General features: G+C 41.4%; 1 protein-coding gene across 1 annotated transcript; it reads left to right on the forward strand.

Annotated features, from left to right (window-relative positions):
• Window positions 1–17,282, forward strand: fgl1 (fibrinogen-like 1). The gene is made up of 7 exons (XM_088341630.1): window positions 1–135; window positions 1,834–2,002; window positions 4,276–4,435; window positions 8,424–8,521; window positions 8,575–8,663; window positions 12,598–12,761; window positions 15,459–17,282. Exons 1-7 carry the CDS (start codon window positions 76–78, stop codon window positions 15,688–15,690), a joined length of 972 nt encoding a protein of 323 aa, XP_088197756.1. The 5' UTR covers window positions 1–75; the 3' UTR covers window positions 15,691–17,282.
• Window positions 17,283–17,288: the final 6 nt, after the last annotated feature.

A 17,288-nucleotide genomic window follows, 5' to 3' on the forward strand; every position in this document is an offset into this window, starting at 1 on the left:
GAGCCGCTTCGTTTGCGAAACCGCCGCTATAAAAACGGTACATAGTAGACGAGAGCTGGACGGAAGACCACTAAGATGATGGCCAAGCAGATCCCAATAGTCTATTTTCTTTTTCACGTGGCTTTCTCGGGAGCGGTAAGAAACCCAACTTATTTTCTCGTTTTTATCCTTTATTATTAAGAACATTGTCTTAAATTCTCTTAAATCAGTCTTTATCAATAACTATAAATTGAAAGTTGTCGGTTTTTAGTTACAGACTTCTATAATTAGTATTAAAAAACAAATGTAACCTCGGTTTTTTTTTGTTGTTTTTAGCAAATTAACAATAAGCAAAACAAAATATTGGACTTTGTGGAGTAGGTCGAACAAATGCACCAGTCCTTGAAGGGGTTCTCACGATGCAGTATTTTTCGACTGTTAGGTCAGGACCCAAAAGTGTGTCACAAACGTTTTCAATGGGTCCCTGGTCTTTGCATCGGCGAAATACTAAAAGAAAGAAAAAAACAGAGTGTCGATTACACTCCTTAACAGTAGACGGCGATAATACCCTGCTCGGTCTCTTCTTCACATTTATTCAGGGACTACATTTCATTTTGTTGTGATTTTGTTGGTTTTCTTGACTTTTCCTGTCTATGATAATGGGTATTAAAAAACTCAGTAATAAGGGGAAGGAAACGTTGAAAACACATCAATCCGAAAAAGGAAACCATTGCGGCGGTGTACTATATTAATTGATTTCAGAAAGTTCAATTGTTTTGATAAGATTAATTAGGAAATATTATCTTAAGAATGGAAAACACAACAACAAAGGTGCATATAGAAGTACTATAGAAGCGCTGTTGAAAGGTTTAGTAAACGATTTAAAAATGTTAGATTTTTTTAGCTTTTTACTCATTTTAATTAGCTACATAGTAAAATGTTTAAGTATGTGTTTTATTAGTATTTTAGATTTATTTTAATAGGTGGTTATTTCAAAGCAGTTTTAGGGGTTTATTTATCTGTGATATAGGTTTATATGCCAGTATATTTGATGTTGGTTAGGTTTTTGTCATGTTTACTGCCCCGGGTCCTGATTGGCTCCCGAACAGTATCCGAACACAGTTCTGTCTGTCCCCTTTTGTCAGTCCATCTGCGAACCTCTGTGAACACTGGGCAAGCCTTTTTCGACCCTGACCCCCACCTGTCCCGTTTTTTGCTCCCGTCTGTCCCCGGCTTTCACTCGTTTTTGATCCTGACCACGTCTGATCTCCCGTCCTGGCTTCCGACCCCTTTTGTCCCCAACTACGTCTTCTCTCCTTTTATGGCTTACAACTCGCTTCTGACCCCGACCACGTTTTTGCTCTCCTGTCCTGGCTACGACCCGCTCCGTCCCTGACACCAACATCGCTTGCCACGGATGTCCCACTTCCGTGTTCAGAGCGACCTGCTTCCTGCGTCCAGCGAACACCGGATCGTGGGCGCAACTCTTTCCCTTTCTTCCAATAAAAACTTGTGAGCACAAGTGGGTCCTGTCTCCGTTCCGGTCCTGACAGTTTTGCAGTTTTTTTTTTTTTAAAGTGAATTTATTCTACTATCACTGCTCTAAACATTGGATATATTTATTTTTCTTTCTCGATTTCGATCACCGCTTTGTAATTTCGACCCTGACTCCCACCTGTCCCGTTTTTTGCTCCCGTCTGTCCCCGGATTCGACCCGTTTTGAAGTCAGTCCAGTTGAGAACCAGTGCACTAACGAGTAGCAAATATAGATTTCGGTATTCGATAGATCAGTGTGCAACAGCCTTATGGATAATACTACGTCACAGTCTGAGTATTTGCCGGTCCCCCGTCCAGGTACCCGCCCCGTGTGACCAGCTGGTGGTCCGCTTGGGGGCCCAGATTGCAGAACTGACAAAAGTGATCGACAGGCAGCACAAGTACATCCAAGTGCTCCACAACCACCAGGCCGGGATGCTCCAGCACATGCCCAACTCCCATCTAGCCTCCCGGGACCAATACAGAGGTAACCCCCTTTCTTCATTCCAGGGGTGTCAAACATAGAGCCCGGACGTGGCCCTCCGACGTTTTTAATCAGGATCATCGTTATTATCGTTGTATTGCTACAACAAAATCATGTATATGACATCGCTGTTTTCCATCTGCCATCAGCATGTACCCGTATTTACTCATCTTCATTCGTGCAATGTTTGCGTTGCGTCGTCTGCGAGAAGCCACGTGAACTCCTCTTTCCACGATGCTTTTAATGTACATTTACGTTTTGTAGCGTCATAATTTATTTTAGCTTCTTTTGAATCTTGTAGGGCTAAGGTTTTGGCTTGATTCCTAACCACATTTTTCTTGTGTTCTCTGTGCGTCTACTTTGGAAAATGATGTGCAAATGCAAGACCTTATTATGCTCGGAAAAGTCCGGGAGCAGGAAGTTATTCGATGCAGGCTTCTGATTGGCTGCCGAGAATGCAAATTGCTAAACGAACCAAAATTTCCAAACCGAGAGATTTCGAAATCGGAATAAAGCAAACGTCTCTAACAAGCTACTATTATTGTTGTCCTGTTTAATTTCAGGTTCCAGTTTTGTTTCCGTATATATATATATATATATATATATATATAATTTTATTTTTATTTTTATGCTCCGGGCATCAGACGTTATTTCAGACACTTCCTATAGATAGAAAAATACTAATTGTTATTCACTCATATTGCAATTAGAACCACTCAGAAACTGTAACATAACAACTGAAATACCTTCCATTTGTGCAATGTTAGAAAAATAAAGTCGATTGTAGATATAGTAAAGAGTACAAAGAAAGATTTTCCTTGCCCTCATGTAGGTTTTAGATCAGAGGATGGTGTCATAACAGTCAGTAGTTTGCAATAGTCTGTGGTCTGTGCAGCCCTTTGAGACTCCTTGTGATTAAGGGCGTCACAAATAAACATGACTTGAAACGTTTTTGAGTTTTTCCTTACCCTCATGTAGGTTTTAGATCAGGGGATGGTGTCACAATAGTCAGTAGTTTGCAATAGTCTGTGCAGCCCTTTAAGACTCCTTGTGATTAAGGGTGTCAAGAATAACAGGACTTGAAATGTTTTTGAGTTTTTCCTTGCCCTCATGTCGGTTTTAGATCAGGGGATGGTGTCATAATGGTCAGTAGTTTGCAATAGTATGTGGTCTGTGCAGCCCTTTGAGACTCCTTGTAATTAAGGGCGTCACAAATAATCATGACTTCACTTGACCAAGGTTTTTGAGTTTTTCCTTGCCCTCATGTAGGTTTTAGATCAGGGGATGGTGTATTAATAGTCGTTTGCAATAATCTGTGGTCTGTGCAGTCCTTTGAGACTCTTCATGATTAAGGGCGTCACAAATAAACATGACTTGAAATGTTTTTGAGTTTTTCCTTGCCCTCATGTAGGTTTTAGATCAGGGGATGGTGTAATAATAGTCGTTTGCAATAATCTGTGGTCTGTGCAGTCCTTTGAGACTCTTCATGATTAAGGGCGTCACAAATAAACATGACTGGAAATGTTTTTGAGTTTTTCCTCGCCCTCATGTAGGTTTTAGATCAGGGGATTGTCACGGTTGCCATGGCGCCCAATAGGCTCCGCCCGTGTGTCACGGTTGCCATGGAGCCCAATTGGCCCCGCGTGTGTGGCGCCAGCCGCAGCTTGTTGACAGATTGGCTCCCTGTCAGTATTTAAACTCTGTCCTGTCAGTCCCCTTTTGTCGGTCCGCTTGCGATTCTCCGCATTTACATGGCAAGCCCTTTTTCGCCTGTCCTGTGTTTTTGCGCCTGTTTTGCTCCCGCTACGAACTGTTTGATCTCGACCACGTCTGCTCTCCCGTCCCGAATTACGACCTGTTTTGATCTCGACCACGTCTACTCTCCTTACCTGGCTTTCAACTTGTTTCCGATCCGACTACGTTTTTGCTCTTCTATCCCGGCTACTGACCCGTTTTTTCCGTTCACGACAACGCCATCGCTCGCCAAAGAAGTCCCAATTCCGCGTTCAGAGCGAGCTGCTTCCCGCCACCAGCGATCACCAGATTGTGTGTGCGATCCTTTCCCTTCTTCCCAATAAAACTGTGAGAAACGTTACGCGAGTGGGTCCTGTTCCGTTCTGGTCTTGACATGGATGGTGTCATAATAATGTGCAGCCCTTTGAGACTCCTCGTGATCAAGAGCGTCACAAATAAACTGGACTCGACTTGAGTCATACTATTCTGAAGTAACTGAGTACTTTTACTTCAACCAGTACTTTTACCTCTGGTTTTTGCAGACTGCTCCGAAGTTTTCGCCGATGGAAACGTGGCGAGCGGCCTGTACGTGATTCGTCCCGACGGCGTCCCCACAGCCCTGACTGTGTACTGCGACATGAACGATGGAGGGGGATGGACAGTTTTTCAGAGGAGGAAGGACGGCACAGAGAATTTTGATAGGTAGGTCGGAAACATCACACGAAAATCGATGCAGTTACTAGTTACTTTGTTTAAAAAGTAATTGTGTTACCCCCGCGTATTACTGCCACCCAAAAGTAGTGTGTTACTCTGAGAGTAACTAGTTACCAGGGTTGGTTAGGGTTACTTTAACTGGATTACTTTTAATTACTTTTGGATTACTCCTATACCAAATATGCTAATAAAAGACAAAAGAAAGTAAATATGAATAAAATGATGACTCACAACACGTGGTAAGCTTTCTCTCCTGGCTTTGATCTCTTTGATCTCCGGCAAAACTAACATCAAATGCGACAGAAACAAAATGAAGATTTAGTCATTTGATTCATATTTAGTTTCTTTTGTCTTTTATTAGCATATTTGGTATTGGAGTAATCCAAAAGTCATTGAAAGTAATCAAGTTAAAGTAACCCTAACCAACCCTGCAAGCTGTTTGGATTTATTTTCATTTTGTTTCTGTCGCATTTTATGTTTATTTTTGCCGGGATCAAAGAGATCAAAGCCAGGAGAGAAAGCTTACCACGTGTTGTGAGTCATCATTTTATTCATATTTAGTTTCTTTTGTATTTTATTAGCATATTTGGTATTGGAGTAATCCAAAAGTCATTGAAAGTAATCCAGTTAAAGTAACCCTACCCGACCCTGATCATGTGTACACTCATCTTCCTATTTCATACCTTGTGCAATCTTGAGAGCTTCCAAATAAACACTTAGCTGAGACACCCCATATCCATTTTGTCTCGCGGCTTCCAACTACTCTCCATTTCTGTGTAATGCCCACAACGGTTTATTTTTGTATCCAGGCGTGCTATATAGCAAAAATAATTTTCTAAGTAAATCCAGAACACGTTTACCGTAAATTCCAAGCTTATTTTCTCCCCACTGATTCGGTTGTTCTTGCAAGCCAGGCCCCTTGCCAACATGCCGCTTACCATTTACCACCGGTGACACACAACCAAATATGCGCTTATCAACTGACCCCCCCTGATTTTAATATTTGATTTTATAGTTGGGAATACAGCTTGGATGTGAGTAGATACGTAGGGGGAATATCTGAATATCAGTAGGGAGGAATTACACGTTCTCGTACTTTGTGCTTGTGACGGCACCAAAGTAACCAGTTGATGGCGGGTTGTATGATCCTTCGTGAGTGAAGGAGAAAAAGTAAGAGGATTTCAAGTCAAGTCAAGTCATGTTTATTTGTGACACCCTTAATCACAAGGAGTCTCAAAGAGCTGTACAGACTGCAGACTATTGGTACACCATCCCCTGATCTAAAACCTACATGAAGGAAAATCAAGGAAAATCTTAAAAAACCTCAACATGAGGAAATAAATAATGCTGCAGACTCCAACTCAGTCCTAAATTTATGAGATCCTGGCGACTGTGGGCTATATGAACATAATGAACAGTTTTTTACTTTGTACCTAATCTCTCATAGGATTTGTAGGGATGTTGCATTAACAAATAAGAAATTTAAATATGAAATATGTTGCAAATAGGCGGCATGGCGGCTGGGTGGTTGGCGCATAGCCCCACGGTGCAGAGCTTCAAGGTTCAAGTTCAGCTACCGTAGCCTTCCCGTGTGGAGTTTGCATGTTCTCCTAGTGCTTGCGTGGGTTTCCTCCGGGCGCTCCGGTTTCCCTCCACATTCCAAAAACATGCATGTCAGGTTAATTGGCTGGTCTAAATTGTCCCTAGGTGTGATTGAGAAAGTGAGTTGTATGTCTAGAATAGAATATAGAATAGAATAGAATATACCTATATTGTCATTGTTACAACATGGGATATATTGTGACAACGAAATTGGACGTGGCACTCCAGGTCCACATTCTACAGTGAGGATATAAGGAAAACAAAGAGATAAAGGAACAAAGAAGATGTTTGTACTGTCCTTGTTGTATAGGCTTTGTTTTCCTCCTTAGGGGGGGTGTATGAGGGGGTGAGGGACAGACAGAGATGGGCGGATCCAACTAGATGTTTGATCTTACTGTACACACGGTCCAGTGTTTTTTTCCCTAATTGCTCAGTCCACGTATTGAATGGATTTGGGAAGTAGTCCTTAAACATGCCGGAATAAAGTCCCCGGTGACGATAAAAGCTCCGTTGGGGTGTGCAAGCTGCTGTTTATTGATAGCAACGGGCAGGAGATTTAGCGCTATGCTCACGTTAGCATCCGGTGGAACATTAGCATCCGGTGGAACGTTAACAGCAAGCACAATCACCACAGTTAGCTCTCTCGGTAGATAGAAGGGTCTACACCAGACCTGGGCACTCCGGTCCTGGAGGGCCGTATGTTCTGCATGATTTTTGAGGTTTCTCTGATCCAATACAGGTGATTCCAATCACCAGTATCGTTAACAAGCACTTGCTAGCTTGCTAACGAGGTTATAATTTGTATCACCTGAGTTAAAGAAGAGCAAACTTCAAAATCTGGCAGGACGTATGGCCCTCCAGGACCGGAGTGCCCAGGTCTGGTCTACACGATACTGCTAAATGTAGATGTACTGAAAGGAAGTCCGTCTCTTTTTAGAGAACCGGCTTTTTCGGCTCAACCCATTTAAGAAAGCCGGCTTTCGAACGGCTCACTTGCTTTGATGCATTATATCCCGAATGATGATGTTGTATAAAGAAGTTGAGAAAAAAAGGAAGTATAAAAGGAGAAGATGAAAAGAGACAGGTTGTGGTTATCCCTTTAATCAATATATTACCAACAATTAATGCAGAAAATGAATTCATAATTTGAATAAGAAAATGTATTATTGTACTTCATTATATTTCACATTTTTTCCTTCTACAGCAGGGGTGTCAAACTCATTTTAGCTGGGGGCCACAAATGCTATAAAAAAAATCTCACGGGGGCCGGACTAGGAGTTTAAGAGAAAGAGCGAGGGAAAAAAAGAGAGAGAAGGAGAGGGAGGGAAAGAGAGAGTGATAAACAGATAGTGAGACAGAGTAAGAGTGAGAGAAAAAGATAGAGCAGAATAGAGAAGGGGGAAATGAATATCGAGAGAAAAAGAAAGAGAAAAAAGAGATAGATAAAAAGAACAGGAGAAGTGAAACAACAGAAAGAAAAAGAGTCAGCAGGAGAAAAAGAGACAACGTGAGGTGAGAAAGAGAGAGAGAGGGGTCGAAAAGGGAAAGAAAGAGGGTGAGAAAGAAAGAGAAAATAGAAAGAAAGAGAATTAAAGTGTAAATTAGAGAGAGCAAATAGAGAGAGCAAGACAGAGAAAAAGAAAGAGTTAGAGAGTGAGAGAGAAATAGAGATAGAGAGAAAGAGAGAGTGAACTGGAGAAAGAAAAAGAGGGAGAAATAAATAAAAAAGAAGTGAGTCAGAGAGAAATGGAGAAATACTACCACAATTGTTTTGCAAGTGTTCACTGGCTTTGGTGACATCCGGTGGAAATATTTAAAACTACAGCTCATTTTCCTCTTGCGCTTCTCTCACTGTTGTCTTGCGGGCCGGATTCAAACCATCGGTGGGCCTGATCTGGCCCGCGGGCCGCCTGTTTGACGCCTGTGTTCTACAGTGAACGCAAGCGACTTCATTTTTGAACTTTTTTTCTAATGAACCTCAATCATGTCGAGCAACTCGGTATCTCACAATAAAATGTTAATTATCAATATATAAGATATAACGAAACACAAGTACAATATAACATGGTCAACTATATCAATAAACACGTTTGAAAAAAATATGGTGTAAGATTATTTTGTATTTGGAAGGGAAAATACCACAGTTTGTAAGGGCATGGAGCCCTGGAGCGCCACAGGTATAATAATAATAATAATAATTTCCTTTGTATTGTCATTCTGTGTAACAATGTACACAGAACGAAATGTCGATTGCACCTGACCCGTCGTAGCGAGCCGATGCAGCCGCAGCCAACAGAGGGCGCCGCCATTTTACCAATGTTATAAGTCTTAGGTATGAGTTAAGTAGTAATATATAGTATATTCTTGTGATTAGAGCATGGGTGGAATACAAGCACGGCTTCGGCGACATGCATTCCCCAGATGGAGAATTCTGGATGGGCAACGAGGCACTCCATCATCTCACTTCACAAGGTGAGCGTCCATCTTCCATTCCTTCACAGGCGCTTTAATAACGATCCCCGCAGGGAAATACGACCTTCGCGTGAAAATGGAAGACTTCGACGGGAAGGAGAGCTTCGCCGAGTACAAGAATTTTAAAGTGGACGGCGAAACGGTAATTTCACATCCGCCGCTTATCTTTAACCTCGACCTTCTTTCGTTTTCTCACAGCGGTACGTTTCTTATTTAGACTAAGCTCTGCCGGTGCAAAGCCATCTGGGAATTCTTCCACGTTTATCTCCCAATGGAATCCAAAAGACTCCTTCGGTTCTGGAGATCGGATTGAGATGCCAAACAGGAAGTAGAGTTAAGATAAGCAGAATTAACAATAAAAAGTCAAAAGCCAGCAAATATAACAGTAGGTCTCAAAATCAATTGAATTGGGGACCGCCGGAGTTAGGGTCCTGATCAGTGTTAGGGTCCTGATCAGTGTTCCCCCTAAGCTGCGCGCGTTCGCAATTGTGCACTGCTCACAAGAAAATCTAGCCAGCGCACAAAAATCAGGGCTCAAAATTACTAATTAAGAAGCGACTTAAGTCAAAGTTACAGTGCATGAAGGTCAAAATACACGGGTTCCCCCGACGTTGTGTCCTAAATGCCGTATTTTGAAGTCGAGTCGAAGTAGGACGAAGTTGAGTAAAGTCAGTAGAGTTTGTCGAGAACCGGCTTCTTCGGCTCGGCTCACTGAAAGGAACCGGCTCTTTCGGGTCCTAAACGGCTCTTGGGGTTGTTTTTGCTTCTTTCATCCCAACATGACCAAATGTTATGTAAAATTATGCACAAAATGACTTAAAGGAAGGGGGTAATAGAACAAAAAAGAAAAAAATACCCAAATGAAAAAGTAGTGAAAAGCTGAGAAAAAAAGAAACGAAAGGAAGAGAAAAAAAGAAGGAAAAATTTAGAAAAAAGACAGGAAAAAAGGAAAGAAAGAAATGTAGGAAAAAAGTCAATAGAGAACAAAAAGAAAAAAGTAACACCTCGGAAAAAATAAACAAAATGAGATTTTTTTTAAAGGAATTAAAAAAAAGTAGTGTTGCATTCAAATAATTTCCTATTATATCAAGTGAATCTTGTTGCCAACATTGTACTTCCACTAAAAAATGTGAATAAGTACAGTTCTGTATCTTACAACCGACTCAATAAGCCCCCAAAAATGTTGATATCATGCGACAAAATATATCAGGAAATCAAAAGAAATGGATATCTTGTGAAAGAATTGTAAGAATAAACGACGTTTGTAGGCCGTACAACCTTTGCAATAGTACATGAGTCAATTCATTCAAAAGAGAAAAATCATTTTGCATTGCCGGAAACTCAGTAAAATGTAACTTGATGTCAAGTTTTGGACATGTTTGATCATGAATTATCTTGCCACACTTGGGATTGCTGTTGCTCACTGTTGTTTCAAGCGTTGCTCACCGACTTTGTGTGAACGCTCAGACCCGTAAGGAAAATTACAGGGAACATTGGTCACGGGTAGCTGAAACGCGGAAGTGGCACTTCCGTGTCGAGCGAGGGTAGTCGTGGACAGCGAGAAAACCGTTCGATGGCCGGGACGGAGGAGCGAAGGCAGTAACGAGTCCAGAAAAGAGGTCAGCAACAGGTATCAGGCAGGAAACAGGGCAAAACAGGTCAATTCCCGGGACGAAGGAGCAAAAGCAGAAACAGGTCCAGAAACAGGTCGGCAACAGGTACCATCCAGGAAAAAACAGGGCAGGATAATGTCGGATAGTACAAAGCTTCCCTAGCTGACAGCATAAGTTCGCAGAACGGTCTGACGCTGGTAACAGGGAGCCGGGGGGTTTAAAAAGTGGCAGGGAGCCAATCAGCAACCAGGGCTGTTGGCGGGAAAGGAACGGGCACAGGTGCCTCGCATCAGTAATCATGACAATTATTGAAAGCAGTGGTCGGCAACCACCAGGGTGCGAACTGGTACCAGGCTGTGGGTGGTTTGCTACCGGGCTACACAGATATCCAAAAATGTCTCTTTTTTTGTTTGTGTTTATTATTGTTTGCCATATTATCAACTTTAGGTTGAATTTAATAGAAAATGATAACTATCTGATTATTGGATAGTCGGTGACAAGCCGACAGGGTTGGGTAGGGTTACTTTAACTGGATTACTTTCAATTACTTTTGGATTACTCCAATACCAAATATGCTAATAAAAGACAAAAGAAACTAAATATGAATAAAATGACTCCATTTTGTGCAAGCTTGGGGAGTAACGGAATACATGGAACGGCAAAAATGATGTTGGCAAGCTGTTTGGATTGATTTTCATTTTGTTTCTGTCGCATTTTATGTTCGTTTTGCCGGAGATCAAAGAGATCAAAGCCTGGAGAGAAAGCTTACCACGTGTTGTGAGTCATCATTTTATTCATATTTAGTTTCTTTTGTCTTTTATTAGCATATTTGGTATTGGAGTAATCCAAAAGTAATTGAAAGTAATCCAGTTAAGGTAACCCTACCCAACCCTGATTTTATGTTAGTTTTGCCGGAGATCAAAGAGATGAAAGCCAGGAGAGAAAGCTTACCGCGTGTTGTGAGTCATCATTTTATTCCTATTTAGTTTCTTTTGTCTTTTATTAGCATATTTGGTATTGGAGTAATCCAAAAGTAATTGAAAGTAATCCAGTTAAGGTAACCCTACTCAACCCTGATTTTATGTTAGTTTTGCCGGAGATCAAAGAGATCAAAGCCAGGAGAGAAAGCTTACCACGTGTTGTGAGTCGTCATTTGATTCATATTTAGTTTCTTTTGTCTTTTATTAGCATATTTGATATTGGAGTAATCCAAAAGTAATCGAAAGTAATCAAGTTAAAGTAACCCTACCCAACCCTGATTTTATGTTAGTTTTGCCGGAGATCAAAGCCAGGAGAGAAAGCTTACCACATGTTGCGAGTCATCATTTTATTCATATTTAGTTTATTTTGTCTTTTATTAGCAGATTTGGTATTGGAGTCATCCAAAAGTAATTGAAAATAATCCAGTTAAAGTAACCCTACCCAACCCTGATTTTATGTTCGTTTTGCCGGAGATCAAAGAGATCAAAGCCAGGAGAGAAAGCTTACCACGTGTTGTGAGTCATCATTTTATTCATATTTAGTTTCTTTTGTCTTTTATTAGCAGATTTGGTATTGGAGTAATCCAAAAGTAATTGAAAGTAATCAAATTAAAGTAACCCTACCCAACCCTGATTTTATGTTAGTTTTGCTGAAGATCAAAGAGATCAAAGCCAGGAGGGAAAGCTTACCACGTGTTGTGAGTCATCATTGTATTCATATTTAGTTTATTTTGTCTTTTATTAGCAGATTTGGTATTGGAGTAATCCAAAAGTAATTGAAAATAATCCAGTTAAAGTAACCCTACCCAACCCTGATTTTATGTTCGTTTTGCCGGAGATCAAAAAGATCAAAGCCAGGAGAGAAAGCTTACCACGTGTTGTGAGTCATCATTTTATTCAAATTTACTTTCTTTTGTCTTTTATTAGCAGATTTGGTATTGGAGTAATCCAAAAGTAATCGAAAGTAATCAAGTTAAAGTAACCCTACCCAACCCTGATTTTATGTTAGTTTTGCCGGAGATCAAAGCCAGGAGAGAAAGCTTACCACATGTTGTGAGTCATCATTTTATTCATATTTAGTTTCTTTTGTCTTTTATTAGCAGATTTGGTATTGGAGTAATCCAAAAGTCATTGAAAGTAATCCAGTTAAAGTAACCCTACCCAACCCTGCATTTTATGTTAGTTTTGCCGGAGATCAAAGAGATCAAAGCCAGGAGAGAAAGCTTACCACGTGTTGTGAGTCATCATTTTATTCATATTGAGTTTCTTTTGTCTTTTATTCGCAGATTTGGTATTGGAGTAATCCAAAAGTCATTGAAAGTAATCCAGTCAAAGTAACCCTACCCAACCCTGCTAGCCGACTATCAAAATAGTTATTTACAGCCCTCGTCTTCTTTGCGGTCGCAATCCGTACCGGTTCATCTACCCGCCGATAAATCGAACTCTAACAAATGTTTTTTACTTTGTACCTCGTCTCTCATAGGACTTGTACCGGCTGCATTTGGGTGCGTATAGCGGGAATGCGGGGGACGCCCTGACCGGTCCGGGCCGCCGATCGGACGGCGTGAAATTCAGCACCTTCGACAGGCAACCCGGTGAAGACGGCAATTGCGTCAGGCACAGCAAGTCCGGCTGGTGGTTCTCAAGGTCTGAAGCATGCGCCTTATAATCCAGTGCGCCCTATATGCAGTCAAAACTGGTAATACAGTACCATATTTGCGCAATTGTTGAGCAATTTAATCACTGACCAATGGTGAGAGCAGTGAATTCTACAACATTGGTCTAGTGCAGGGGTGTCAAACTCATTTGAACTCGGGGGCCACACGATAGAACAAACATTCTGTCAGGGGCCGGACTAGTAGATTAAAGAGAAAGAAAATGAGAGATAAAGAAAAAATAAGAGAAAGAGGAAGGGAAATGGAGAGGGACAAAGAAAAGAGAGAGAGGGAGAGAGCTGGAGAAACAAAAGATAAAAAGTCGAGAGAGAGAGGGGGAAAAGAAAGGGAGCGGAAGAAAGAAATCCAAAGAGAAATAGAAAGACAGGAGAGAAAAGAGAAAAGAAAGCGCAAAGGGTAGGAAGAGAGAAAGAGAAAAGAGAGAAAAGGAAAAAAGGAAGTTAGAGCAAAGAAGTTGAAAAGACTCAGAAGAGAAAGAGAAAAAGAGCAACAAAGAAGAGAAGAGAAAAAGAGAGACACAGAGAGTAAAAGAGACAGAGACAGAGAGTGGGAGAAAAGGGGTGGAAAAGAGAGAGAGAGAAAGAGAGAGAAATAAATACAAGTACAGTGTCTTTGTGAGAGGCACCTGGCTTTGGCAACATCAAGTTGACGTATTTCAACTTGCAGCTTGTTTTTCTCTTGCGCTTCTCTGAGTGTTGTCTCGTGGGCCGCATTCAATCCCTTAGCAGGCCTGATTTGGCTCGCGGGCTGCCTGTTTGACACCGGTGCACTAGCACAATACTTAATAAAAGTGCCCCTCTTGCCCATACTGTAGTTTTGATTCCATGCCCCTTATAGTCTGGTGCGCCTTATATATGAAAAAAGCATCACGAAATACTAATTTCGGGGCTGCACCTCATGATCTGAAGTTAGAGCAAAGAAGTTGAAAAGACTCAGAAGAGAAAGAGAAAAAGAGCAACAAAGAAGAGAAGAGAAAAAGAGAGACACAGAGAGTAAAAGAGACAGAGACAGAGAGTGGGAGAAAAGGGGTGGAAAAGAGAGAGAGAGAGAGAGAAATAAATACAAGTACAGTGTCTTTGTGAGAGGCACCTGGCTTTGGCAACATCAAGTTGACATATTTCAACCTGCAGCTTGTTTTTCTCTTGCGCTTCTCTGAGTGTTGTCTCGCGGCCCGCATTCAATCCCTTAGCGGGCCTGATTTGGCCCGCGGGCCGCCTGTTTGACACCGGTGCACTAGCACAATACTTAATAAAAGTGCCCCTCTTGCCCATACTGTAGTTTTGATTCCATGCCCCTTATAGTCTGGTGCGCCTTATATATGAAAAAAGCATCACGAAATACTAATTTCGGGGCTGCACCTCATGATCTGATGTTATGTAGTTTGCATTTCATGTGCCTAATAGTCAGGTATGCCTTATATATGAAAATTTAGACTAATTTGGTTGGGTGGGTTCGGTTTATAATCCAGCGTGCCTTATAGTGAGTTTTTTTGTGTGCAACCCTTGCCTTTATAGTGTCCTTCTATTTTTTTTTTTGCAACCCTTGCGCTTTCTGTAGTTTCAATTTCGTGCAGCTTATAGTCCAGTGCGCCTTATCTAAGAAGAAAGTATGACTAAGGTCTATTTTTGGTGGGATGCACCTTATATTCCAGTGCACCTTTTTATTTAATTTTTTTGCAAGCCTTGCCCTTACTGTAGTTTTAATTTCATGCCGCTTATAGTCCAGTGCGCCTAATATAAGAAAAAGTATCCCAAAAGTATTTTTGATGGGTTGCACCTTATATTCCAGTGCGCCTTTTCATTTTATTTTTTTTGCAAGCCTTGCCCTTACTTTAGTTTTGATTTAATGCGGCTTATAGTCCAGTGCGCCTTATATAAGAAAAAAGTATCACAAAAGTCTATTTTTGGAGGGATGCACCTTTTATTTTAGAGCACTTCATAGTGCATTTTTAATTCACTTTTTCGTAACCCTTGCCTTTACTGTAATTCTAATTCCATGTGCCTTATAGTCCAGTGCGCCTTATATAAGAAAACACAAAAGTCTATTTTTGGAGGGATGCACCTTATATTCCAGTGCGCCTTTTAGTACCTTTTTATTTTATTTTTTTGCAAGCCTTCCACTTACTGTAGTTTCAATTTCATGCGGCTTATAGTCCAGTGCGCCTAATATAAGAAAAAGTATCACAAAAGTGTGACTTTTAGTATAATTTTTATTCTATTTTTTTGCAAGCCTTCCCCTTACTGTAGTTTTAATTTCATGCGGCTTATTGTCCAGTGCGTCTTATATGAGAAAAAGGTATCACAAAAGTCTATTTTTGGAGGGATGCAGCTTTTATTCCAGAGCGCCTTATAGTGCATTTTTAATTTTTTTTTTTTTGCATCCCTTGCACTTACTGTTATTCTAATTCCATGCGCCTTATAGTCCAGTGCGCCTTATATAAGAAAACACAAAAGCCTATTTTTGGGGGGGTGCACTTTATAATCTGGTGCGCCTTATAGTGCCTTTTTCTATTTGTGTGTGTGTGCAACCCCTGCCCTAACTGTAATTTTAATACCATTCGCCTTATAGTCTGGTGCGCCCTCTATAAGGAAAAAAAATATCCAAAAATACCTTATAGTGCGGAAAATACTGTATTTTTCTCTCTCATGTTGCCATTTGTGTTGGGCAGGTGCGACTCCGGCAACCTCAACGGCCATTACTACAAAGGACCGTACCAAGCCATGAGCGACGACGGGGTGGTGTGGTACACCTGGCACGGGTGGTGGTACTCCATCAAATCGGTGGTCATGATGGTACGAGCCGCCGACCTCCAGAATCCGCAGGTTAGGGTCCCGGGACGACCACGCCCCCTGAACCCGGCAGGTTACGTCTCCCGTAACCCGATTGGTCGTAAGGTTTAAAGGCACAGTGTGTATTATGTGAGCACTAGATGTCGCTGTGTTGCGTAGTGAAAGTGAAAGGATACGAACTACGGAGACACAAAGTGACCGCTTACCTTTAACACTTACCGTTTTTCTTTTCGTTGCTATCGCTAGGTTTTAGTTTTTTAGGTTACCCATACAAAGTATTTTTATTTTAATGCCTTTTTTTTACCACTAGAGGGCACCAAAATCACACTTTGAAACAGTGGTGGGCAAACTATGGCTCATCGTCCACATGCGGGCCTTCAGGCTATTTCACCCTTTCTTTCCACCCTCTCTCTTCCCTGTTCCCCTTCTCTATCTCTCTTTTCTCTCCCTTTCTACCTCTTTCTCATTCGCTCTTTCTTCCTTCGTTTTTTCTCCCCCTTTTCTCTCCCCTTGTCTTTTTTTCTCTTTGTTTCCTTATTCTTTTTTCCCTCTTTGTCTCTCTCTTTTCCACTCTATTTCTCTTGTTTCCTGACTTCCTCTCTCTTCTCTTTCTCAGTCTCAGTTTAACTATATCTATCTATTTCCTTTCTTCCCGGTCTCACTCTCTTTTTTCTTCTTTCTTTTTCCTCTCTTTTTCTCTCTCCCTTCTCTTTTCCACCTCTTCCTCTGTCTTTCTTTCTCTCTCCCTTCTCTTTTCCACCTTACCTCTTCTTCTTTCTCTATCTTTTTGATCTCTCTCTACATTCTCTTTTCCACCTCTTCCTCTCTCTCTCCCTTCTCTTTTCCACCTTTTCCTCTCTCTCTTTCACTCTCTCTCCCTTCTCTTATCCACCTCTTCCTCCCTCTCTTGCTCCCTTCTCTTTTTCACCTCTTCCTCTCTCTCTCTCCCGTCTTTTTTCCATCTCTTCCTATCTCTCCCTACCTTCTCTTTTCCACCTCTTCCTCTCTCTCTCCCTTCTCTTTTCCACCTCTTCCTCTCTCTCTCCCATCTCTTTTTCACCTCTTCCTCTCACTATTTCCCCCTTCTCTTTTCCACTTCTTCCTCTTTCTCTCTCTATCTCTCCCTTTTCTTTTCCACCTCTTCCTCTCTCTCTCCCTTCTCTTTTCCACCTTTTCCTCTCGCTCTTTCTCTCTCTCTCTCCCTTCTCTTATCCACCTCTTCCTCTCTCTCTCTCTCCCTTCTCTTTTCCACCTCTTCCTCTCTCTCTCTCCCTTCTCTTTTCCACCTCTTCCTCTTTCTCTCTCTATCTCTCCCTTCTCTTTTCCACCTCGTCCTCTTTCTCTCTCTCCCTTCTCTTTTCCACCTCTTTCTCTCTCTCCCTTCCTTCTCTTTTCCACCTCTTCTTCTTTCTCTCTCTCTCTCTCTTCTCATTTCCACTTCTCTCTTTCTTTCTTTCTTTGTTTCTTTGTTTCTGAACTAGTAGTTCGGCCCGAGTGAGAGTTTTTATCCCCTCCCACGTGGCCCCTGTGCTAAAACGAGTTTGACACCCCTTCTCTACAACACATCATGTAATCCGTAATATTTGACGTTTTGGGCAATATATCAGCCGAACTCTTTATGAATGCCACAATTAAAACATGACTATAATCCAATGTCGTAATGTGATTATCTTGTATTTTCACAATAAAAATGTTGAATGAGGCATCAT

The sequence above is a fragment of the Urocampus carinirostris genome, chromosome 8 (genome assembly GCF_059441175.1).
Source record: "Urocampus carinirostris isolate Australia breed hairy pipefish chromosome 8, RoL_Ucar_1.0, whole genome shotgun sequence".
NCBI classification, from domain to species: Eukaryota; Metazoa; Chordata; class Actinopteri; order Syngnathiformes; family Syngnathidae; genus Urocampus; species Urocampus carinirostris.